Source organism: Equus asinus, chromosome 22 (genome assembly GCF_041296235.1).
Source record: "Equus asinus isolate D_3611 breed Donkey chromosome 22, EquAss-T2T_v2, whole genome shotgun sequence".
In the NCBI taxonomy this organism is placed as follows: Eukaryota; Metazoa; Chordata; class Mammalia; order Perissodactyla; family Equidae; genus Equus; species Equus asinus.
The window spans coordinates 10,540,645-10,566,721 of record NC_091811.1 but is presented as its reverse complement, the minus strand read 5'-3'; the positions used below and the strand labels follow the sequence as shown (position 1 = coordinate 10,566,721).

The following is a 26,077-nucleotide window of genomic DNA, read 5'->3' as shown; positions in this document are numbered from 1 at the left end:
CATACTATAGACAGAAAAAGAGGAGTTATAATTGAAAGTGTAAAAATTAAAGGGTATTAGCAGCAATATACTTGGGAGGGCTGCCTTTTATCTTGATTATACTCTTAGCAATGTTTGGTAGAGAAAAATGTTTCCAAAATACTAAGTATATCTTGTAATTTACATTTTGCTTGATTTTCATATATCTTATTTTAATCAAATTGATGACGAGAAATGCAAGTACCTCTTTGTATGAAGACATAATCCTTTCAATAGCATCAGCTCCAGAGGCCAATAAATTTCGAGCAGTAGTAAAGGCTTCTGTCCATTCACTAACCATAGCTTGTTTGGGGCCATCCTCTAGATCTAAAAGCAAATTACAAAACTATTGAGTTTTTTCAAGTAACTAAATGTTTTATTTTATACAGATGAAATTGTGGCCAAAACAACCACATGTAAATTTTTCATTAGTACCAGCAATTTCCTAGAAATTTAATGAATTATTGAAAATACAATATTTGTACGAGATTTTATTTAAAGCTTTCTTCTGTTTCATTATTTTTTTAGAAGGAGACTTGGAACAAAAGTAAGTCTATAGGAATTATGACTATTTTCATTTAGCATTCTTTTAACTTTTTCCAAATTCAACTCCCTGCCCTTATTACAGCTAGGCAATCAAATACTATGGATTTGGTCAATAAAATACTACTAATAGGAATACAAGCAAATATTTCTAGTGTAGTTCCTTTAATAGAAATGCAAGTTAGCTGACCCTCATAATCCAGCCTCTGTCTACCTGTTTCAACCAACCCTCACTCTACAGTCTAGCGGCAGCCCAAACATGCAATACTCTATTTATCCTCTGCTATTTGCATACATGATTTCTTCTGACTTCAATATACTTCTCTTCCTTCTTTGTCTAGCTCTTTCTTCAAGAGTTAACTCTTTAGTAAAGGTTTCCCTAGAAACTTTTGCTGGCCTTTCCAATGGACTTTAAGTTTCTTAAGGGTCAAGAATGTGTGTTCTATTCTTTATTCCTAGTACTCAGCAGAGTCTCCAGCACATAGTACTCCTTAATGTGTATTGAATGGATGCATGGATGCATGGATGGGATGGATAGATGAATGAACATCCTAAATTACTGTCAATGCAGAATTACAGTTAAGAGGAGTCAGACTAGGTTTGAATCCAGGCTTTACTACTTATTGGCAGGTAGTAAGGTAAGTAGAACTTGCCACTTATCCTCTCCATGCCTATTTTCTCATTTGTAAATGAGGGAGACAATAATACTATCTCAAACAATTCTATCTCAAAGAGTTGTTTTAAGGTGAAATACAAATGAAGTGTTAGTCTAATCTATGGCCTATAATAAGTTTTCTAAATGTTAGCTGTTATTATTTTCTCTAGTTATTATCGCATATCTATTTAATTTAGTCTCATTCTTCAAAATTATTCTCTCCAAGTCATTACTTTAATCTTTCCAACAACTTGAGTCTCTATCTGGCCCGTCTATAGATTATTTCCAAAGTTCTAAATTAAATGCTGAAAATTAATGAGGAAATTAGAGTGATATAGATAGTCATAGTCTAACTTTGATATTTATTGTTCTCTGATTTATCTCAGTGCAAAGGTTTTTTTTCTCCATATCAGTGCAAATATTTAACTTGTGCCCTATTATGACTACCAGATAATTTCATATTTACTTGCTCACAGACAGCTCAGCTGGGTTTGAAAGAGATCCACACATAATATAAGGTAAAATGCACTCAGAAGATATTTACTGAACACCTAGATATGCAAGAAATTAGGCAAGGTGCTATAGGACATGCAAGGATAAATGTGATTTTCAGACTCTTTCCTTAGGGAGCCTACAGTTTGGTAGGAGAGAGAAGACAAGTTCCCAAATAACTATGCAGGGCAGCCTATGAAGAGAGTTAATAGGAGGTGTTTAGAGGAGGCAAAGATCATTTATTACTGCAAGAGACAGGAAATGCTTCATGGAGGAGTAGACTGTGAGTGAGGCCTTGAAGACCACATATAATTTCAATAGATCATAAGTATAGTATAAGCAACAGGACAGAGAAGGGAAACTTCAAGCAATGCCAACTGAATGATAAACAGTCTGATCAAGTTACAGCATGGGTTGGTGTCAGGCACTGATTTCACCCGAGTACGAGAATCACCATGAGTTCATGGGGCCCTTTTACAATAGTCTAGGGGCCACCCGGTGACCGAGTGGTTAAGTTCCTGAGCTCCACTTTGGCAGCCCAGGGTTTTGCTGGTTGGGATCCTGGGCACGGACACGGCACTGCTCAGCAGGCCACGCTGAGGTGGTGTCCCACATAGCACAGCCAGAGTCACTCACAACTAGAATATACAACTATGTATGGGGGGTTTTGCGGAGGAGAAGAAGAAGAAGGAAAAAAAGAAGATTGGCAACAGTTGTTAGCTCAGGTGCCAATCTTTAAAAAAAAAAAAAAGAGGACAAATAGTCCAATGTGGTTCCTCCTAGCCCTACTGTTGTCACTGCTCTAGAGGACTCCTGTTAGCCCCCTTGAAGTGAGTGAGTTTCCCTGAGGAATGAAAAAAGAAAGGCTTTGAGTGCTGGTATAAGTGAGGAGTGAAAAATGTGATTGAATAAATAGACTGGAAACAGAATGTAGATATTCTTACATTTAAATGTGTGACAAAATTTAGATAGACACAAAAAAAATTACCGAAAGATTCTCAGCAAGCTACCAAAATAGTGAATTGCTGAATCAGTTAAAGCACTAAGAATAGTTTTGGCTCATAGAGAATCTGGCTGGTGATCTAAAATAATCATGGGATTTTATGAATTTGGGTTAAAAGCGGTTTAAATAGTAGCTTTTACTGACAGTCTCTGTTAAGAAGTAAAAACACTAGCACAGATGAACTGGTGTTTGACATGGCATGGTACTTTCCACGTCGCTTTAGCAGATTAATGCCTATTGGGTTTTCTTCGTGCTTTTAGCAACAAAATTACAAATAGCTCTGGACAGATTTCATTTGACTTTTATTCTACGGATTGTTCTTTGGAAAGTACTGTGAGAGCAGTGCCAGTAGTATTTTGCCATGCACACAACAGCCAACTACATAACCTCTGTGAGAAGGGTAGATTCCTCAGTGTCAGAGATATAAATTCATGACCTAAAGCACTCACCTATTTTGTATCCCAGATCAACACATTTTATCTTCCTCACCAAATGTTTTGAATACGTTGTCAAAAGTGCCTCACTTAAGGATTTAATATTTAACATTATATCTTCTCATTTTACTGCTATTTTCAGCTCTGCTAATAAAAGGATATATTGAAACACGGTCACATCTGTTGCTATTTCACTGAAAAGGTGAGAAAGGATTTAAAACTAAGGTTATGTAATACATTTGTCAAAACCCATAGAACTGTATAATACAAAGAGTGAATCCTAATGTAAACTATGGACTTCAGTTACTAATGTATAAATATTGGTTCATCAGTTATAACAAAGGTATCACATTAATACAAGATGTAAATAACAAGGGAAATTATGGGAGGAGGGGAAATTTGGGAACTGAACACTTTCTGCTCAATTTTTCTGTAAACCTAAAACTATTCTAAAGAAAATTGTCTATTAATTTTTTAAAAATTAAAAAAGCAGGCTACCCTTCTGTACTTTTTTCTTTGGACTTACAATCTGAGTTTATTTCTTGTCATTTATGTTTTATCTTTGCCACCTTGACAAATCTCAATCTTACCCTACCTCATACCATATATAAACATCAATTCTAACTGATGATCTTAATGTGAAATGAAAACCCAATAAATTTCTAGAAGATAAAATAGGAGAGGGCCGGCCCAGTGGTGCAGCGGTTAAGTTGGCACGTTCTGCTTCTCGATGGCCTGGGGTTCGCTGGTTCGGATCCCGGGTGCAGACATGGCACCTCTTGGCAAACGCCATGCTGTGGTAGGCGTCCCATGTATAAAGTAGAGGAAGATGGGCATGGATGTTAGCTCAGGGCTAGTCTTCCTCAGAAAAAAAAAGAGGAGGATTGGCAGTAGTTAGCTCAGGGTTAATCTTTCTCAAAAAAAAAAAAAATAGGAGAATAACTCTATGATCTTGGGTTAGGCAAATATTTCTTAAACAGGACAAAAAAAGCACTAACAACAAAGAAAATGATTGATAAATTGAACTATATTAAAATTATGAACTTCTCTTAGACACTTAAGAGACTGAAAAGGGAAGAATAGAGGGGGAAAAGAGATTTGAGTGTGTGTGTGTGTGTGTGTATCTGACAAACTACTCATTACAGAATACACAAGAGCTTTACAAATGAACAAGCAAAAACCAGATAAGCCAGTTTAAAAATGAAGAAAAAACTTACCAGTACTTCATAAAAAAGGCTATCCAAGTAGCCAATAAACAAATGAAAAGTGCTTAACCTCCTCAGTCATCAGAGAAATGCAAATTAAGACTACAATGAAGCACGCTTACACACTCATAAGAATGCCTAAAAGGAAAAAGACTCACATCAAACATTGACAAAGATGTGGAGCAACTAAAACTCTCATGCGTACTGCATGATACTATTTATATAAGGCTCAAAACCCAGCAAATACTAATGAATGATCGGTAAAATGCCTGCCTTTGCTGTGGCATGGGGGCAGGGGCAGGAGGATGTGGGGATGGGGGTAGGAGGCTGAAGATGAGGATAAGACTGCGAAGGGGTTTCTGGGATGGGAGCTTCTGGGATGAAGGTACGGTTCTGTTTCTTCTCAGTGGTGCTTACATGTATGGGTTGACTTTGCGACAGTTCACTGAGTGGTACACTAATGATTGTGCCGTTGTGGGCATGTATGTTATACTTTAAAAATTATAGCTACTGACACGAATAGCTAATTACAGCTAAAAAGCATGTCTTTGATATGTACTGATAATTACTGTGACAATAATTGGTCAACAAGAGAGTAGTCATATGTAAACTGACCCAAATACAAAATTATATTTCAACAATTTGGCATTTGAATATGAGACATACTCCTGCAGCAGGAGCTATGGAGATCATCTTGTTGGAAGTACATTTTAGGAATAAAATATCACCCATGTTATGAGGGTTATGGTAGAGTTCAGTTCCATTCCTAAGAGTGCTTTCAGTTGCTACTTCTGATGTGCCACCTCACGTTAGCAGATCACCAACATGTGGACGCTACTGGCAGTGCTAGTGGCTTAGGCGCTCTCTTCACTGCCTGTCAGGTGTCTGTGATAAGGTCCGGCAGAAGGGACCTATAAGTAGCTTTCCCTGGCCTTGCCCAGAACTGCTTTTGATATGAAGAGAAGAAAAGTGGCCTATAACATTAAAAAATTGAGATACAGCTCCCAGGTAACTATTTTCTTGACATAATTTCAGTCTTTCTCTTAATACAAAGCAAAGAAAGGGGTAATGTCCTCTAAGAAAATATAATAGAAACTATGTATAATTAACTATTTCAATGCCTCTATTTCAAGCATTAGCTCCCACAATTGCTTGGTCTCAAACTAAGTTAAGTCCCTTATAGACTAAGTTCCAATATAGCTAAATGGAGGTAGCGTGATGAAGGTAAGAAAAGTACCACACTAGGAATCACATAATGTCTTCTATCCTTAGGGCTTCCACTAACCATCTGTGTGCCCTTAGGCAAATCTGGGACTCCAGACTAGATGACCTCTAAGCTCCTCGTCTGATGTGAAAATGGCATGATTCCACATGCAATTTTGTAATGTGAACTTGAATATAAACATAATCCTGTCCTAACCATAAGATTTCACTTGAAGTTGTAGGTGGGTGGTATAACAAATCTACTACAAAACTATTTTTCTTTTCTCCTCCAAAAAAACTATGCAGGCTCTTCCTCCTATCTGCACTTTTACCTCTGACTTCCTAATCACTTTTAAATGTCTTGCTCTCTTAACAACAATAATCGTGCCAGCAAATGTCTATTGAGCATTTTCGATGAAGCAGGCATTGTTCTAAGTTTTACACATGTACTCTTCTTTAATCCTCCTAACAACCCTGCTATAATTTCTCCCATTTCAGAAATGAGGAAATTGAAGCACAAGAAGGTTAAATGACTTGCCCATAGTCATAGCCTAGTAAGCAAAAGAGTAAGCATTTGAACCCAGGCAATCTGATGCCAGAGCCCACATGGTAAGAATAGAATAAATATTAACAATGATCCACCTAAATTCTTACTACTTGCTGAGAACTGTTTCAAAGCACATTAAATACATTACATACAATTTCATAATTCTGTAAGATATATATTACTATACCTATGGTTAAGAGAGGAAAACTGAGGCATATAAAGTTTATGCAAATTTCTCAAGGATGGATAACTACTAAATAGCTGAGTCAAGATCTGAACAGTGGCCTGCTTCTTTATTGTATTGTCTTTTTTTCCTCTATCCTACTTTTTCTCCCTTTTCTCTTTGCCATTCTTCTCTCATTCACCCACTTTTTCCACCTATTTTTGCTTTAAAATATACAGTATCATGTATTTAATTCATCTCTAACATAAGGGACAACTCAGGGCATAAGTGTAAATTAAGACTGAAGATTAGATTAGAATATATGATATGTAATTCCAAGACCTAAAGCCTCAAAGATATATCATTATTTAGAAAAAATAATTTTGTATGAGTAAACTCCAACAATATTTTCATGTGTTAAATCATTGTAGGTCAAATGTCTTTAGTAAATACATACAAACATCATAAGCATATATATAGTAACATTAGAAATTACAGAAGATATTGAAGCACCTTCTCATAATAATGCTGTCATATGAATTTATTGTTTTCTTCTATGAAATTATTATACTGCTTCTCTTTGTATAAAATCCTCTTTTGAAAAGAAGCTTTAAGAATTACTTTATTTTACTTGCATCACTGTGATTATCATAATTTCAATCTGAAATTTTAATGCTGTTTCTTTAATTTAATATGATATTTTCAGGATTTATTTTTAAATATCTTATTACATCACCCATAGAAATAAGATTGTTAGATTCTTTGCATACACTGTTTACTTCTTACTGGTCTCTGTGGGGTTAATTTGTCACCATTAATAGCTGCATTTTCTCTGCTCTATGTTGAATACTCTGGGGTTTTGTAATAAGACCAGTGCTTCCAAGGACTAAGAGAACTACACCATAATCTTGTCATTGGTGTTGTCTCTATACGTTATATATGAAACTTTTAAAACATCCATATACTTAGATTCACTATGAATATCTGATAATTTTGTTGTGTCTTACTAAAACTAATCTCAAGACCATAAATTTTTGTGTCATTTTTTTCTCCAATACTTTTTTGAAAAAGCAATTTATTTTATCTTATAATGAAAGCATTATGTCTAAAAATACTATTACTAACAACGCCTTATTGAATATAAACTTTTTAAATGATTTTTTAAAAAATAAAACTTTGAAAACATAAAAATAGATAAAATTCAGTTTCCCAGTGGTCTAAACACAGTATTAGACAGTTGAGTTGTGGAGTATATTTGGTATATCTATAGTCTTATCACATGGGATTGACAAATTCCAATTTACTAAAATGAACAATTTTAGGTTAAGAAAGACTCAAATTTGACAAGTTTTTTTGTAATAATTGGTTAAAGCATTGAAGCACTGTTTCAAAATATTAGAGTATAGGGTAATTTTTTTACTTGTTTTTATTAGATGACTTCAAACAAATAACTTAATTCTTAGTTCTACACCAAAAATAGCCGTAAAATAGTGTGAATTCTGTTACCTTATTCTCAGTGTTGCCTTTTGTTTCCTAGGTAATAATTGTCACTCTGTATCAAGAACGTCAAGAGCATGCTCTGTACTTTATAAACATTATTCTGTTAAATCCTCCCAACAGTCCTCTGAAGCAGCCTTTCCAATTCTCCTTTTACAGATGAGGAAATGGAGGTTCAGAGTTTAATTAACATGACTAAGAGGATACAGGCAGGAAGAGGGAAAGCCAAGAGTTGAGCAAAGCTCTGTCTTACTACAAAGCCCATGCTTTTATTTAGTTACTTCAACACTAAGGCCAATTTTGACCAAGCGGTTTTTAAAGAGAAGGGGGAACGTTTTATTTTGGAGGAAGAGCAGAAAATGCTGCTACTTTAGTTAACTCCCCTTTGTCTCTGCCCATTAAGACCCAAACTCCCATCTCAAGTATTACAGAACGTTTTAATATTGTTCTTGTTGTCCCTATCTTTCTTAGTTATCCCAAAGATGAAAAATGTTGGTAAAAACCACTGGGGTGGTGATAGCTAGAATTAGACAGGGGCAGCTTGACAACCCCTACCCCCACAATGCCACCAAATCATGCTACATAGGAGGTTTATCTATGTTACCTACAAGTAGAGGAGATCTTGTTCCATGGTGTGAAGCACTTCCTAAAACAATATTCCTAGTTGCCTAATGTAGTCAACCAACTCTTCAAATCACAAAACAGGGCAGATCAAGTTATAGAATATTTATAGACTAAACACATGGGATGTGCAGAACTGAAGTTTAAAACATATGGAGAGAACTTACACTGCTTTTCAAGATATTAATTTGAAATATCTCACAACTGGAAAGGACTTTTGAGCCACTTATCTCCTTTCACATTGCAGGTATTATTATTGGATGTTGCAAAGTCTGCCTTTGTTTCTGACCATTAATGACCACAGAAAAATGGCTACATATTCAGTTTCACTCACACAAAACCAGCAGTGACACCTTCAAGAGAAATAATCCTAAACATATATTGAAGATTAAGCATAAATGTCATTATGACCATCCCCAAAGCCAGTTGCAGTGATAATAGGTACAGCCACCATAATCAGTCCACTGCTGCTCCAAACATACTTCGTCAAGAACTGCTCTATCATGATGTACCTCAAACGTTTGGATAAAATGAGGTTCATCTGATCGGCTAAAGCTTTGTAACTTTTCTGGAGTTGCTTCATTTCCACCTATAGAGGGAAAAAGAGGCAAGAACCCAGCATGAGTTATAAAAGTAAATATTGTATGTCTGAAGGCTTTCTTTAAAGATAGGTACACATTATTTTGTTTTACTTAGTATAGTATGATCTATGATTCTAACAACTAAAAAATACAGATTAATATAAGAATGAGTCATTATTATTTAATTTGGTCACACCTATATTATTGAAAAAAACCCATGATACTTAGTAAATATAAAGTACATGTCAGTGATTTACAATTTTTATTTCAAAATTACATGCATGAGGTTAAAATTAAACGATATTCTATAAGACATGAGTAAACAATGTTAGAACTTTATCCTTGTTGATCACACCAAAAATATTTGAAAATAAACACATGACACACATACGTGTAATTAGATTCCATTTTCGAACTAACTCAATTTGCTGGATTTTGTCTTAAATGCCGGAAGCCTACAGCATGCTATAATTTAAATCACTGAGTTCAGTGACTCAAGAAGAATCACAAGTCAATATGACTAATACAACATATAAGGCCAATTTTCAAGGGGGAGTAGAAGTCCTAAATTTGCTTTAAATTTTCTTCTTCAGATTCCTACTACTGTAAACATTTGTCTTGATAACTAATGATGCTTCAAAAAGTAAATAATTCTGCTTGGGAATTAAAATACCATTTCAACTTAAGAATACCTGAATATTTCATTTGTACTAAGTCATTTGTATTAAGATTTCAGATGCATCACCTTAAAAAATTTGGTCGTATTTAATATTCTGAGGTTACTTCAATGCTCTGGAAGTTTATGTAATTAGGCTAACTATTTTAGGGATCTGCTTAATGTCGAAAATCTTTAGTATTCAGAAATAACATTCTGAAATTCCTTTTCTCCTCCTCATTTCTTCTCTAATCTTAGCTTTTCTCTCAAAGCCAGACAAAATTTCATTTCACTGCCTCTTTTTATTTGTGTCAAACATGGTGCTGAACATTAACTAAGAGTTGGAAATGCCATTTGTGAGACACACTCTCCTGCACTTCTTAGGACTGAGGACCCTCCAATGCTGACCAGACATGCAAAATTGTTAAACTTGTCTTTCATGTAAAAGGACAGGGTTTTTTTCCTCTTAAAAACAAAGGGCCCTCAATAATAACAACAAGAGAATACCATCTTAAATTTTCCATCTCAATGGACATGTGTTTACTCAGTTTCCAAACACATTTTATTCTAACGTTCTACAACCAATTAGGATTTAAGTTTTAAGAAAATGCTTCAGAGATAATTCTGAGCATGTTTGGGTAACTGAGGCTAAGTAGACTGAGTGCTGAAAATTTTATTCTCATGAAACTTTAGAAAAGTTTGCACTCTATAATTCTTTAACAACTTGTGCGTAAAAAGGGTAAGGAAGCATACATTCTAATACAGGTTTAGATGTCATCGGAGTCTAAAACGCTAAAGAAGTGGGTCCATCAACAGTACAACAGATGGTATCTAGCACTGCAGTGGCAGCTCGAACAGTCTCACATTTCACCCATCATCTTAATTTCTATCTTACCTTATGTCCTCTGTAAAAGGCAATTTCTTCAACATTGGCTATAATTCTGGAGCGCACATACCGCAAATAGCCTTTTCTATGAGCTTCTTCAGCCACCAATTTACCAAATTTGGGAGAGCAGGCTTTCAGCACTTTAGCAGTGGCATATACCACAAGCCCTGCTAATAGGGTGGGCCCAATTGGGCTAGCTCCTCTGGATGGAGCAGTCTGGATGAGTGTATAGGAGGTCAGGATTACATCTAAAATAGGTTTGGTCAGATTAGAATACAAGTGAGCCACAGATTGGGAGAACATCATAATATCCTCAGTAAGAGACTGGTCAGGGTTTGCCAGCCTCCCATCCATATTGATCACCTTATAAGAAGTCTGATTTGTAAAACAGGTTTCATAGGCATGGCCTACTAGGAGAGTTCTGAAGGCCAAAGCCAGTTTGCACTCCAGGTACCTTATCGCACTGTTCACAGAGGTAGCAGGGATGGCAATCATAAGCCACTTGATTAATTTGATGATGAAAGCCAGTTTGCACTCCAGGTACCTTATCGCACTGTTCACAGAGGTAGCAGGGATGGCAATCATAAGCCACTTGAGTAATTTGATGATGAAAGCCAGTTTGCACTCCAGGTACCTTATCGCACTGTTCACAGAGGTAGCAGGGATGGCAATCATAAGCCACTTGAGTAATTTGATGATGAAAGTCCGAGGCTTCTTTTCCACAATGCTCTTCACGATGTTTCCATCCAGACCAGCCACATAGATAGACAGAAATGTTCTCGAGATCAGAGCCACCGAGTGGAGGCAGAGCCACCCTGTTTCAGTGGTCACAAATTTTGGAAAGAGAATTTTCCGAAGTTCTAGTAGCTGTTTGAAAAAATCTGCATTCACTCCAGGAGAAGAATTTTTACAAGTGGTCTCGGTGCAATGCAGTATTTCTCTGTTCTCTGCAGTCGGGTAAGCTGCTTCTTTTCTCTTCCTGTGGCCAGATTGCTTTAAACGCTTGCTAATGATGGGATAGAGGGTTTTCAGAGCATATGCCGCAGCCACCAGGCAGGCAGCCCTTTTAGCAGCGCTCGATCTGGTCCATTTCACTGGATCAGCTGCTGCATTTAGCATATGTGTCATTTTCCCAATTACCCAAACCGGCTTCAAAAAGAATTGGTTTTAAAAGATCATGATCCACCGGAATCCCCAGCAAATGTTTCAGAAAGTCCTACAGCGTTCCATAGTCTGCAGCATTTCTTCTCTTCTTTTTTTAAATTTTGCTTTTGTTTTTTTCAATTTTGTTCTGCTGTGACAGATGCAGCGGAGCTCAGACTCCACCGCACCTACTGGGGATGATTCCCTCAGAAGCTCAAGCTGCACTAAGCCGCCCCAAGCTCCTCCCTCACAGGCCCCTCATTGGCTGTGAGGATGGTGGGACCTTGGAATCCTCGCCGCTTCCCTTTGAACCTTGAAAATGAGGAGAAAGCAAAGCGAATTACATCCTTAGGCAGGAGTCCAAAGAGTTAAATGTCTATTTTTGGAAAGGTCGAATCAGGGCAGCCGCTGGTGACAAAACCTGCCCCAGCTACTGAGCATGCTCAGCGTCACTTAGAACCGCACAGAAGTTTCAGAATATACATCACTCCTCTAAGGTTTTAGTAGATACCACAAGGGGAAGAGCAGAAAGAAAAGGAAATTTCCAAGCGCTATAAAACGAGATGAGGGAGAAGGAGCTAGGGAGATGAGGGAGGAGGGGCAAGAGGACCAACATGAAATGAATGTGAAAAGGATATGGACTGAATCTGAAAGGGAGAGAGAGGAAAGGGACAAGCGGGAGGGACACTGGAGAAAACAAACTATCAAATACTTAGATCTGTTTTTCAGTCCCATTTTATTTTATATTTTCTGTCTGTGTTTCTCATGAAGTCCCAGAATCTATCAGACAAGTCGTAATTGAGGGCATATTGTAAATAAATAGGAGAGAAGTCTTCTGCATTATAGAAAATAGTTCTTTGCTATATCTCCATCTCTATGTTTACTTGTCCTTACAATAAAAATCTTCCAGCCCCACAACTGCTATTTTTAGCAATGGAGATCTGATGCACTGGTATTTATTTACAAGGTGACTATTGAATAAAAAAGAGCAGTGTTTCACTTCTACCGCCCTCTTGTGTCCTTTAGATAGTTGTTACTTGGAGGTGTGTGACTTTATAACTAAAGTTAACCATTTGGGAATCCAACTGGAGTTAGATGGTGGAAATAGCTTCTCTGGGACCTTACTTCATTTTTTGAGAGTTCTTTGTCTTTTGCAAACTTTTGTTTTGCTTGTTTTGTTTAGGCTTAGAGATAATCTATTGGCTACTTCCCACTTTGGTTATTTGATTCAAACAAAGAGTGTTAAAAAAATTTTCCCTACATCCCTAATGGAGGACTTAAACTGCTAAACAGTCAAGCGAAATTCTGCATACTGTTAAATATGTAAAATGTTTAGGTAAGGATGAGTGTGTTTTCGAATATGCAAAAACATTTTTGCTTCCCCACACCCACCACCCCCCACAACATACATACACATTTCTAGTCAACTGGAAGCCTGGGAAGATATGCATTAAATTAGAACAGAGGTTGGCAAATTATAACCCAACCAGTGGGCCAAATTTGGCCTGCCACCTATTTTTTTATGGCCCTTGAGATAAGAACAGTTTTTACATTTTAAAATGGTTGAAAACACATCACAAGAATAATAATATTTTGTGGTGCATGAAAATTACATGAAATTTTTATTTCAGTGTCCATAAATAAAGTTTTATTGGAACACAGCCACACCCATTTATTTATTTACTTATTTTCTATGGCTTTCAAGCCACAGAGCCAGAGCTGGATAGATGAAACAGAGCCTAAAATATTCACTATCTGGCCCGCTTCAGAAGAAGTTTGCCAACCCTTGTGCTAGAATATAAAACCTGTTTCAGTGTTGAATGATCTTCATTATTCAGTTTACTGTGAATAAAGAACTATTCTCCTTTTCATAAGTAACAATAGCCTTAAACTTTTAAAACTCCTTTCCCATGTACCTATATGAATTTCAAGAATCATCACAGGTCTCTTTTCATTTGTTTGCATTCAATTCAGCAGATTGACTAATACATGAGTGGCAAATTCATGCAAATTTCTTTTATAGCTGGCCATATTAGCAGCAAAATCTATCATTCATTCCATTGAGACTTTCTAAGTCTGTATGTAGAGATCATAGTGTTATAGTGGTTATTTTCAAAATCTTTTATTCCTAATCTCACGTTTCTCATGTGTCAAAGTAAGGATCTCTTACCCTTATAAACTTTAATTCTTTATGTCACATCTCCTGACTGTGATAAGACAGGTGGAGGGCCAGGGTAAACTTAGCTGGGGGTGATAGGAGGATGTTCAGCCAGGCAGAACGCGTACACAGAGGGTTGCACCGGTCAGCAAGCAGCTGGCAGTCGAGGCAAGTGGCCTGCATCACTGGCATAGGACAGCCACATCAGGGGAGGAGCAGGGCAGCGGGAAATCTAGAAGCAAAAAAGGTTAGAGATCAAATCAGGCCTGCACTTAGTTGTAGGTAGGTCAGTTTATCAACTGATAATGAAGCTAGGGTATAGGAACAAGCTTTTATTGGCTTGAGTGAAAGACTTGTTAGAATGAGGAAAATAATCAAGATAGAAAGACAGAAATTTGGTTACCGGAATTGTGGTGCAGGGAAGGTTGGAGGCCAGTTACTAGAACTGGGGAAAAGGTTAATGTGAGATTTGACCTAATGATGAGCCACTTAAGTACAGATGTAACTATCACCATTTTAATTCCACTCCCACCCTTCACTCTACCCTACCCCCAAGAGTCAGGGTTGGTCCTAGCATCTGAGACCAAGCTCAAGACTTCAGGGAAGGCAGAGGAAGAATTCAAGATGATAGGAAAACAGATACATAATTCCAGTTGGAAATATATGCCATTTAAGAAAGAAACTAAGAATGTCAAGGTACTTCTTTCATTTTTTATATTGCCATGCAATTAAAGCAGAAAGAATGCTAATTTAGTTTGAATTTCAAACTAGGTGAGAAAAAAAGAGTGAAAAAAAGTCACTTGTTACTATAGTAAACATAATTCAACCTAATTTCCACTCAATCTTCTCAACTTTACGGTGTTTATATGGGAAAGCATTAAAATTTTTCTTAAGAGAGGAGAAATAATCTTAAAAAAAGATCTTGAAAATGAATGAAAGTTAAAAAATAAGCAATAATTATCAAATTACTCTGTTCTCAAGTGTGATACTCTCAATGTCAGTGTCACAGTGGACATTACCAACAACCATGGAAGAGCAGGATTAAATAGACTTTATATATATCTTAGAGACTATATATATACACATATATTAGGAAAACTACATGCTTTATAAACAGTAAAACATCAGAAATAAATTTTTATAATAAAGAGACCTACCTATATAAGTATATGAATAAAAATGTATAATGTAGATAATATGTATTATGTGTTTAGATAGTAAATCACCAGAGAGTAAATAATTTTTAGCAATAAAGATAAATTAAGGTTTAAGATTTGGGATGCATTTCCTTCTCAGCAAATGCTAAGTAGTATTTTATCTGTGCTGTATTCCTTTCTTGAACTGTTTCCTGACCCAAGAGATTACCTAATTGCCCTACTGGCCCTAAAATAGCACAGCATTTGACTCATTATCTACCAGTCATGCTAGCCTTATTCATGTGAGCCACAAACACAATGAAGATGAGATCTTAGGTCAATATTTCATCTGTTACAAATAACCACCTAATAACTGCTTCATAATGAAATGTCTTTTGCTGTGAAGGAAAACCCAGCAAATATCTTGTCTGAGGATGTATCTCATAGATTAATCTTTCCTTAGCCTAATTTACCACTTCCACTGCCTCTCTGTGACTGGAAGGAAAGCAGTGACTCTAGTCAGAGAGAAGACACAGTTCTATCCAGCTCCCACTTCTTGACTCTTCTCAACAGGTTGGTCAACCTGTCCTTTATGTCTCTACCTATAGAATATATTTTAAAAGGTCAGTCAATCCTCTATAAAATTATTTTCCCCTTCTAGTTAATTTAGTTAATTTGTACCTGTTTCAAAATGTTGAAAGTAGGAAAGGCTAATGCACTGGGCCATTGCTTCTGACTCGACTGTATGGTTTAGTTACTGAAAAACGATGAGCTACTCCATGACGAAGACTAATTTGTTCTGAAATGCTATACTCACTTGGTTTAATTCAAACCAATGATAGATATACTTTGGTGAATTTTTGTGACAAAAATCAGTATTTATATGATTAAACGATGTCTACCAGGACACATAATCCTATTTTAGGCAACTATATTTTAGGCACTATTTCCCAATGAGTTAACAGAAAATGTATCATATTTGAAAATGAGAGATTGCCCAGGTTAAAAATCTGGAAAACAATCATGACAATTGGGGAAAAAAAACCATTTTGTGCATTTGTTTGGTACAGATTTCTAGTTTCTAACCAAAATATCATAGAACAGTGTGTAAGATAAACATTTTGTGAGGATATACAAACATAACACAGAAACGATCAGTAAAATCCAACTTTCGTTTTGAGATTTTTTTCGGTAAGGTGTTTAAAGTCTTTGGGTCTTTACAGCTAAACCCAGTTTTGATCAAGCTCTCTAAGAAACCCACAAAATGGTAAGTTACTACAGCGCAATATTTCTAATAAACAACTATGTACTGAATATTGAAACTGCACGTGAAAGATATTTAAAGGATTTGGATATGGAGTGATGTGGGAATGGAAACATCATCTTGAGGATTACGGATCCATATCTTTGTTCTTGCCTTCTTTTTCTCCCCTCAGTCTGTTCTTTGACCTAAAAAAAAAAAGGCTGAGACCTACACCAAAGTAAATAAAACTATGGTGGGGGTGGTTTGAAACACTAACCCTGCGGCCCAGCCCGACACTTCATTTCTTGAGGGTTCCTTCGCCGGACCGGTTGAAACTGCTGTGTTCTTCCTCCTTCGGACGCGCTGCTTTCCCACGGCGTCCCCTGCGGCCCTCTCAGGACAGCGTCTCCGCAGAAACCGCAGAGGCTGCCGGGAGACCCGGAAGGAGCCTAACCAGGCCGCAAAGGCTGTAGGGAGGCTGGGCTATAGGCCGGTGGGCCGGAGAGGAGCGGGCTGAAACCGAGGAAGCTGTGGCTTAGCACTGAACGGAGCCGTCTGAAGTGCAGCTGTCAGAACCCCAGTGTCTTCTCAGAAGTTTTGGGGAGATGAACTGGGTCGGGGGCTCCCGGTGAGTCGTGCTGCTGGAGCTTGAGACTGTAGCCTTGCGTCCCTGGACGTGCATTCCCATCATGGCGCCTCTTTCCTAGGCCTCGGAGGGGAGGGCACAGCCTTGCCTGGGGGCAACTTGCTAGGAGAGGTCTTTTAATCTTCCCCAAGCCGGGGGACCCTAGCACCATGTCTCTGCTCTTAAACCGAAAGCAGCTCAGCTTTTCCCCCACTGCCTTTCCAAAAGCTTCACATGCGGGGCCCGCCGTGGGTGAGGCTCTCTGCTCTCCCTCCCCCGCCTCCCGGTTCCTCCTCCTCTAGTGAGACCTCTGAGCAGCTGAGCCCTCTTCTCGCCCCTGCTTCTCCCTTTTCGAAGGGATTTCTTTGCGTCAATATATCATCTTTGTACAAATTTGTAAGGCGTTATGGAAGAGGCCATTCTCTGCTGCCCTTAAATCCATTGGTGGGGGCTCGTATCCACCATAAATCCAATTTAGTTTGTTTTTGCAAGGGAGGGAAAGTGAAGCGTTTTTTGCTTTAACTTACAAGAGAATTTACAATTTGTTTTGTATTTAGAATTAATCACATAAAGGAGGATGAGTTGACAGTTTAGCTTTATGTAACCTGTTCGTTGCTGTTGACCTTCAAGTCCACTAGGATGGAAATCATGTGGGCCTGTAATTTCGTTTGATCAAATTCCCTGACGAAAAGAATTGTTTTGATTGAAACATTAAGCCACTAAATACAATTTTTGTCACAAGTAGACCCAGGACAGTGATGATATGGTTAGAATATAACACATTTAAATTCTTAGGAATTTTATAAGAGGAAAGACAGCTTTTGTGTTCAAGTATTGTAACGATGTCTGATAATTTTAGCAATAGCATTTATCCTGTTGAAGATATGTTAGCATCGTATTTTAGAAGTTTATCTGGTTTATTCCTAGCTAATGTTCTACCATCATGCTTCCACTTTGGAGAAAAGTGAAAACTCACTTACAAACGTCACACAATTTAGTTGATACATGATTATAATTTGATGTTTTTGAATTCTTTAAAATGTGAATATTAAATGAGATACAAAATCATCTTACAAATGCTTAAGCAGTATTAAAATATAGGTGCTATTATTATTCTGTCATATATCTTCTGGTTATTCAGGGAGTAGTATTTTGGTTGCTAGTGGGAGGATGCAAAAGCAATGTACTGCAGGAAAGGTGTAGTCTAGGATTGTGTTTCTCAAAATGAGGTAGTGCTGCACCTGGAGATATTAGGTACCAGGGGGTTAAGAAACCACAGAAGAAACGTGACACATCTCCCTGGAGCATCAGTTTTATTCACAGATCGGAGGAAAATATATTTTTTAATTTAAGTAAACATGGATATGTTATAGAGTAAAAGGCAAAACTTGTGTGAAGTTGTAAGAGAAAATATGGAATTTTAAATAAATTTTCTTGGGGAGGTTGGGCTCGTTAGGGTTAAACTCCAGATTGGTAATGAAAAAATGAGTGTGTCCACTTTGTACTATCCCAGCAAACAAAGGTAGACAAGATTAGTTGATCATGGCGCTCTGACCATGAGGCCGTAAGGGCCTCAGAATCTGAGACAGTGCTTAGTAATCACTAGCAGTTGATTGGAGCTGCTATAGAGTAGAAGTTTTAATCCTTGTCTCAGACCATCCTTGAGTACTTGTTTATTTCCCTCTGTTGTAGGATTAGTTTTTGTTTGAAAATTTTGAGAACTGTTAGGAACTTAAAATATAGACGAGTAACTAGAGAACATTTACAAAGCTCTCTCAGAGCTGCTCCATCAGAGAATTCGGCATTAATTAATTCAACAAATACGTTTTTACTTGCCTCCCTGTTTAGGGCATTGTCAAGCTGTATAGTGGGATTCAAAAGAGAAAAAGATAAAACTTTGGACCACAAAAAGAATTTATGGTAGAATGGTGAGATTTGAATTAGGTGAATGATTTTAAGACTAGATACTTAAATGGTACTTAATATATAACACGTGCTGTTCTAAGAACTTTTTGTATATTAGCTCATTTACTCTTAAGAAGAACCCTATGAGGTATGTACAAATGTTATCCTCATTTTACTGATAGGGAAACTGAGGCACTGTTAATGTTAAGTGGCTTGCCCAAGGTCACCCAGCTAATCAATGACAGTTATTTGAGAACCATATGCTTAATGGCTATGCTATGCTATGCAATGTAGAAATACGAGTATTGTGAAAGTGGCACATGTAAAGGGCTATGGATATTTAGAGAACAGAGAAATTACCTTAAACCTTGAAGGATAACAGTGTTGCACAGAACAAGCGCTACAGAGAAACAATGAAACACAGGTTCTTAAAAGCTGAAAAGGAAGTGAGATAAATAATTATCAAATTGGAGACCTAGTTTTTACCAAGGCTTCTTAGAAGAGATGGGTTGGGAGGGCAGTATTAAAGAACCTGAAAGGATTACTTGGCAGACAGTAGATAGGTCTGCATTAAGACAGGAAAACACTTGCAAAGAGGCTTTATACGTTTTTTCCAAGGAAATGAATGAAGCAGGCTACAGCAAGTTTATATTTTGGTTGTAGCAACCTGATTGTATACACTAAATCAAACCAGGGTATTCTTGTTGTGTATTATAGGGACCTGATATACAGTTTAATTGCGGAATCATTTGATAGGAGCGTCTTTACAATTGCAAAGGTCTTTGCAAGTTTTCTTGGCATAAAAGAAACTTGGCATTTAACTTTTTGCTGCTCTTCTGTTTGGGGAGTCTACCAGTCATATGTAAGATTTTTTTTTGTGAGGGAAGGGACTGGTGGCTAGGGAAGAAATAAGCTTTCCTTATTTTGATTTTTAAATTACTTGGTTTGGCTTTAGTGTTATGCTTTGTGGACGTCTTTGAAGATATAACATTTCATTTCAAACAAAGTCTCATTTAGGGTAAAGAGATTTGGTCTAAGCTGAAACTAATTGACATATCTATGATAGCAGTTCCCAGTCTACTGTCCCTGAAACTTGCTAATCAGCCATAATGTCAGATTTTTCAATTTAATGGGTTCTTTCTTTTTTTCCTAAAATTATATTCTTTTTTTGACTTAAAATGCACCTCCCATTTTAAGTCCTTTCTTTTTTTCTCCCCCCTGCTTTTTCTTCCCAAATCCCCTCAGTACATATTTTAGTTGTGGCATGTGGGGCGCCACCTCAGTGTGACCTGATGAGCGGTGCCATGTCCACGCCCGGGATCTGAACCAGTGAAACGCTGGGCCACCTAAGCAGAGGGCGCGAACTTAACCACTCGGCCACGGGGCTGGTCCCAAGTCCTTTCTTGACAAAATTAAAAATATGAATCATTTGTCAGTCTTACCAATTAAATAATTTTTTTTTTTTTTTAGTTGTCTGGGAATCATTGACCTAGAACTCTAATCTTTGTTTTGTACTTTTACGTCAGCACTGAGACCCTGTGTTTTCCTAGTCACATTGAGGTGTAAATTTGAAAGAGGACAGGTATAAGCACTGATCTTTTTAATTTGGAAAAGATTCTCTTTTATTTTCAGTATTTGGTGATTGATGACTTGTTTCACCAAATTCATAGCCACCTCAGACATGAAGGTGGTAGGAAGAGAAGAGAGAAAGGAGAAGATAAAGATGTGACCAGTCTTTGGGCCTCGATATGCTATTCAGAATGGGATCAACTATAGATCTGAAATACAGCACTATACATGCAGTGTAAGAAGACTTTTTGTTTTAATTAGAGGAGGTTTATTTTTATAACTTAGATTGAAGAATGCAACCCGTGTCATAAGAAAGACACAGATAAAATCCTGTTTGAATTTAGGTGAAGGAGAGGTTTGCATTTGTAAATGTAGGCCTAGAATATTCACCTGTGCAAAGTATTTAGTGAGTGCTATGTATCAGGCACTGTGCCAGGTCAGAGTATAAATTAACTGAAATTTAGTCTCTTTCTGAGAGATTTATAGCTTATTGGGGAGGGGGGAATATGACATTCCATAAAGTTTGAAAATGTTGAAAGATCAGGGGCCAAAATATATGATTTAAAAAAAACAGTGTGAACAATAGTAGAACATAGGAAAGTTTTAGCTGAGAGTTTGGCAAATCAGAAACAAGGCTAAAGGAAAGTTTGATGGAGAAAAAGAATAAAATAAATGTTATGTAAATAGTTGGAGATAAGATTACTTATTTAAATACTTAAAAATGTGTATATGTGTCTGCGTGATGGTGAGGTTGAAAACCAGACTAAGAAGTTGAAATTTGATCTGTTGGATATTGAGGAGTCATTCAAATTCAGAAGTACCACAGTGAAAGTGGTATTCTATGACTGTTTGTTTGTGGTGCTAGTGGTGTGTAGTTTGGAATATAGTGGTGAAAGACTCCAAGACAGTGATACCAGTTAGGATTCTTCTGGGGAAAAATAATCAATACTATTTTTCCGTTTTCTTGTATGACTATATATTTTCCAGATCAAATCAAAACCAGTCCTAGGGCTGGCGCGGTGGCCGAGTGGTTAAGTTCGTGCGCTCTGCTTTGGCGGCCCGGGGTTTCGCCAGTTCGAATCCTGGGCGCAGACATAGCACTGCTCATCAGACTATGCTGAGGTGGCGTCCCACATGCCACAGCTGGAAGGACCCACAACTAAAAATACACAACGATGTACTGGGGGTCTTTGGGAGAAAAAGGAAAAATAAAATCTTTAAAAACAAAACAACACCCAAAAAAGCAAGCAAAAAAAAACCAGTCCTATGTGAATTTGGGTTAATTATTAAACCTCTCTGTATAGGAGCAGATCAGGTTGTGAGGGACCTTCATAATGGAAAAAAGAATACAAAATTGTGACTACAAAATTAGGTATAGGGCTTGGAAGGGGAATATGCAGATGAAGGGCGCTGAACTTAAGTTTAATTAGCTTTACAATAAATTCTCTTTACTGTGAATTAGCCTCTGTCCCTGCATCTCTTTCTTCATCTGTTAAATGGGGATAACACTTAAATGTACGGTGAACGTCATCCCAGTTTGCCTAGGACAGTCATGGTTTATGCCTGTGATCCTAGTGGCATGCCCAGTTTAGCATTTGTTTTCGGAGTTTTTGTTTTTTAATTAAATATAAGCTACCATTAATGGTTCCGATAAAATGAACCCAGATAGATTCAGTGAACATCCTTTTTTTTTTTTTTAACCTCTGCCATGGTCTGTATTAGTGCATGAGCAACGTGTGAGGTGAAGAACGTTCTCACTTTAACATGTGGTTATATCTGAAGACATCCAATGATAACCCAGGCCTGACACTTTCCAGATAGAAAGTAACTAACAGCTTCTTTTACAGATAGCGTGAAGGGCACTTGCTGATAAAGTGTGCTGAGACATGAGTGGCTGGGTACAACTAACTTGCTGGATGGGATGGGAGAAGTATTTAACGCTGCTGTCTCTGCTAGCCACTTGTACCAGCTAGTTGTAACGTTGCATTCTAAGGTCTGAGAGATTTGTATAGCCGGCATGCCTGGGAGTGGGGTCAATAGGAAACATGGAAAATTTTAGATTTGGTGTAAGTGAAATATTTGCTAGGAATAGAGGCTAATCAGTCCTGTCAGAGTGCCTACAAAGAGTAGTAGGAATGTTGTTGCTACAGTGGTTTTGTCAACAACCGTTTCCTTTTTCATAGTGTTTAGTAATGCTTTTGTAACCTTTTGGCAGCAGGGAGCTCAAATAAAGGAAAATTAATGCTTAATGATAAATACTGATGTTTTGTTTTTCATTTGAGTTGATGAATCTATAACTAGTACACAAAATGTTTGCCAGCATTTAGCATCTCTCATGGTCACATGACAATCTGAATGCACAAATCTGCTGAAAAAGCATCAGGAGTTACTTTCAGATTTGGTAGTTATTTTAAGGAGATTATAGCTGCAGACAATAGTTTGACACATGTAACTGCAGAACATTAAAGATAAAATTATTTCTGCAATGATAATATAAATAGAAATTTGATGGATCATAGCATCTTGGGTAAAACAGGACTCTTACTAAATTATGTAACCTGTGTAGCCAAGATACACTTGGAATTGGTTGTAGTTCATGTATATTTCACAGTTGTAGTCAAAGAGGCTTGATATTTTACTGAACAAAGCTACAGTTGTCAAAATTTTCAATTTTTTATATGCACAGTTAATGTAACTGAATTACAGTGTTTTTGAGACAATACTGATGTTGAATCCAAAAAAGAATACTTTGGCGTGTTGTTATAAGCTTGCTTTCTTTGTTGCCTTTTATTAATTGGATTTCATAAACATTTGACTCTTTGAAGAGTTACTTGATAAATCAGTCTATGTATCCTGCATTGTTATTGAACATTTTTGCAAGCAAGTCCTCTAAATTTTGATGACATTTTATTCAAAAACAGTTGAAAATATTTCTTCAAAATATCCCATAAATGGAGCGAAAAACTTCAACTTTAGAAGCTTTTAGTGAATTATAATTGTTGAAATAAAGTTTTTAAGATTTAATTGTGAATAACCTGAAATACACATCTGTGTTGGGCTATCATTCACAATCTAAGATCTCTTCCATTGTATGACCCAGGAGATGGCTGTTCATGTTTATCATTACAGCCTGTAACTATGAAACAATATTTTCCATGTGAAAGTACTATAAGAATTCAATCCCTAAGAACTTATTTTAATTAGGCTCTGTATTCTGAATATTAGGTGGATTTCTGCCTTATCGATTGACACTTTTTTTCTCAATACCATACCTTTTGTAATTCATATTACTCTAAAAACTTTTTCTTGTATTGCAAGAGAAGAATTTATATGAAAGCCATAGCATTCTAATGTATATCATTACTATTCCTGACACATCAGGTGGACCTGCTTTAGTTTTGTGGAAAACCAACCTAAGTACTTTTTCTAGGCTAGTTACTGTCCTGAATCTTAATAAGTCTGCTAGCTAACAATGTTAACATTATGATGTCTTAGGTTAATATTAATTTCACTGTGACACAAGCCATAAAATAATTTTTTCAATTGTTAGTTATTGCTTTATTAATTTTATTTACATTTTTCACTTTGAATCACACTTAAGATGTTATTACAAGATTGTAACAATCTGGAAATGGTTTCTTTTGCATGGCACCTCGCCACTAAAAAGATAAACTAAGCAGCAAAATAAAAAGCAGAACAAAATAAACAAAAAAGAAAATTCAAGACTAGCTGACAGTTAAGATATGTGAAACCCATAGTATTTAATCCCTAATGTAGTTTCAACATCTCCTGCGTACTCCATGTAAAATGTACGTTCGTGTTGTTCTTGATGTTTCTTTGACCACATTACTGCCTGTCTTTTTTTTTTTTTAAAGAAAGTATTTCTTTAGCGTTTTCCTTTAAATCTTTGCTTACTAGAAAGAATGGCAAGGGACAGAATGCCCTGTTATATTTTTGTAGTCAGTATGGTTTTATTTCTTCCTTTCTCTCTCTCTTCTTTCCTTCTCCCCTTCCCTCCCTTCTCTTCTCTTCTTTCCCTTTCTTAACCTCTTTACACTCTCTATTTTACTTTATTCTTTCTATCTTAATGAAGAATATGGTAGTGTAATCTATATCCCTGCTTCCCACAATTGATAACTTGTGGAGTGTTCTATGAAGAAGTTATGGCCTTTTGATTTTATTTTCAGTATGTAGCTATAATGGCAACTAATATTGTTCACTTAAACTTTTACTGAAAGAGATGGTTGCAATATATTTCTTTAAAAATCCATTTTCTAGAATAACATAGTAATTACTGTTAAAGAGATGAGCTTCATTCCCACCTCCCCACCCCTAAATCTCTGGTAATTTAAATTTCAGGACAAAAATTAGAGAAACTCTTAAAATTGTTTTTTATAAAGTGCATATAAATTTCATGAAGAAACTGATGTTTGAATGGGGTCTTGAAGGTATTGAAAGTTTTGAGTACAAAATATGGTGGGAGGAGTCTCCATATATGGAGAAGAAAAACTATATTTTCATTTGGTCGGGTGTTGGAATACATGAAACGCAGGAATGGAAAACAAAGTTGAAACCTAAGTTGGGGCAGGCAATGGAAGTCACGTCCCTAAGTGATAATCAGAGCTGTGTTTTATTGCTATTACCAATGTAGTAAGAAATATAGGAGAACATTTGCATAAAATCAAGGAGACTCTTTAAAGTATAATTATGGTAGCTAGCTACATACTTAATATTGCAGTAGTCAAAGTAGCAAATGACTTCTGAGGATTCACATTTTATATATAGCAAGCTATTTTAATTATCTGCACGTTTTTCTTTTTCTCAGATATAAAATTCCATCTAGTTTACCCCATTATTTGGGGATATATTCATTTGTTCTCCCATCTTTTCTATCTTATTTTTTTCTACCTTTATTGAGGTATAATTGACAAATAAAATTGTAAGATATTTAAAGTATACCATGTGATGGTTTGATATATGCATACATTGTGAAAGTTAATTAACACATCCATCACCTCAGATATTTCTCTTTTTTGGTGAGAACATTTAAGTTCTACTCTCTTAACAGATTTCAATTATACAATACAATGTTATTTTGTATTAACAAATGGTATGGTTACCATGTTATCCTCAGAACTTATTCATCTTATAACTTAAAGTTTGTATGCTTTTACCAACCTCTCCCTATTTACCTGACCCCCCAGCAACCACTTGTCTGTTCTCTGTTTCTATGATTTTAACTTTTTTTTAGATTCCACATATAAGTGGTACCATGTCCTATTTGTCTCTGTCTGACTTAATTATCTAATGCCTTCCAGGTTCATCCATGTTATCACAAATGACAGGATTTCTTTCTTTTTTTTGTGAGGAAGATTGGCCCAGAGCTACCATCTGTTGCCAATCTCTCTCTTTTTGCTTGAGAAGATTGTTGCTGAGTTAATATCTGTGCCAGTCTTCTTCTACTTTATGTGGGATACAGCCACAGCATGGCTTGACATGTGGTGCTAGGTCTGTGCCTGGGATCTGAACCTGCGAACCCCGGGCTGCCAAAGTACAGCATGCGAACTTGACCACTATGCTGCTGGGCTGGCCCAGGATTTCTTTCTTTTAAAAGGGTGAATGATATTCCATGATGTATATATATACCAAATATTCTTGATCCATTCATCCATTGATGTACTCTTAATCTGCTTCATACCTTGGTTGTTGTGAATAAGGCTCCTATGAACATGGGAGTACAGATATCTGTTTGAGATGTTGATTTCTCTTTGGATATATACCCAGAAGTGGTACTG

General features: G+C 36.7%; 2 protein-coding genes across 3 annotated transcripts in view; one reads left to right on the top strand and one right to left on the bottom strand.

Annotated features, from left to right (window-relative positions):
• Positions 1 to 223: 223 nt before the first annotated feature.
• Positions 224 to 16,587, bottom strand: LOC123276112 (ATP-binding cassette sub-family D member 2-like). Of its 2 annotated transcripts, XM_070494144.1 has the most exons (6): positions 16,461 to 16,587; positions 13,817 to 14,036; positions 10,513 to 11,958; positions 8,864 to 8,970; positions 3,161 to 4,488; positions 224 to 345 (listed from the first exon to the last, which is right to left on the bottom strand). In XM_070494144.1, the coding sequence occupies exons 3-5, from the start codon at positions 11,629 to 11,631 to the stop codon at positions 4,425 to 4,427; spliced, it is 1,290 nt and encodes a 429-aa protein (XP_070350245.1). In that variant the 5' UTR covers positions 11,632 to 11,958; positions 13,817 to 14,036; positions 16,461 to 16,587; the 3' UTR covers positions 224 to 345; positions 3,161 to 4,424. The 2 variants fall into 2 exon arrangements, with proteins under 2 accessions (XP_070350245.1, XP_070350244.1); XM_070494143.1 differs by lacking the exons at positions 13,817 to 14,036; positions 16,461 to 16,587 and having other exon boundaries at positions 3,161 to 8,970; positions 10,513 to 12,016.
• Positions 16,588 to 16,676: 89 nt separating this feature from the next.
• Positions 16,677 to 26,077, top strand: part of LOC139041576 (regulator of DNA class I crossover intermediates 1-like) — a 30,368-nt gene continuing 20,967 nt past the window's right edge. Inside the window, exon 1 of the mRNA XM_070494537.1 lies at positions 16,677 to 16,811. Coding sequence (XP_070350638.1) covers positions 16,789 to 16,811 — 23 coding nt within the window. The 5' untranslated portion in view covers positions 16,677 to 16,788. The remainder of the gene's footprint in view (positions 16,812 to 26,077) is intronic.

Bases quoted from the DNA above. Each gene is read 5' to 3' on its own strand.
- LOC123276112 (XM_070494143.1), bottom strand. From the start codon at position 11,631: ATGACACATATGCTAAATGCAGCAGCTGATCCAGTGAAATGGACCAGA. The intron at 8,971-10,512 runs GTAAGATAGAAA...TTCCCTCTATAG, and splicing joins CCTTTTACAGAGGACATAAG to GTGGAAATGAAGCAACTCCA.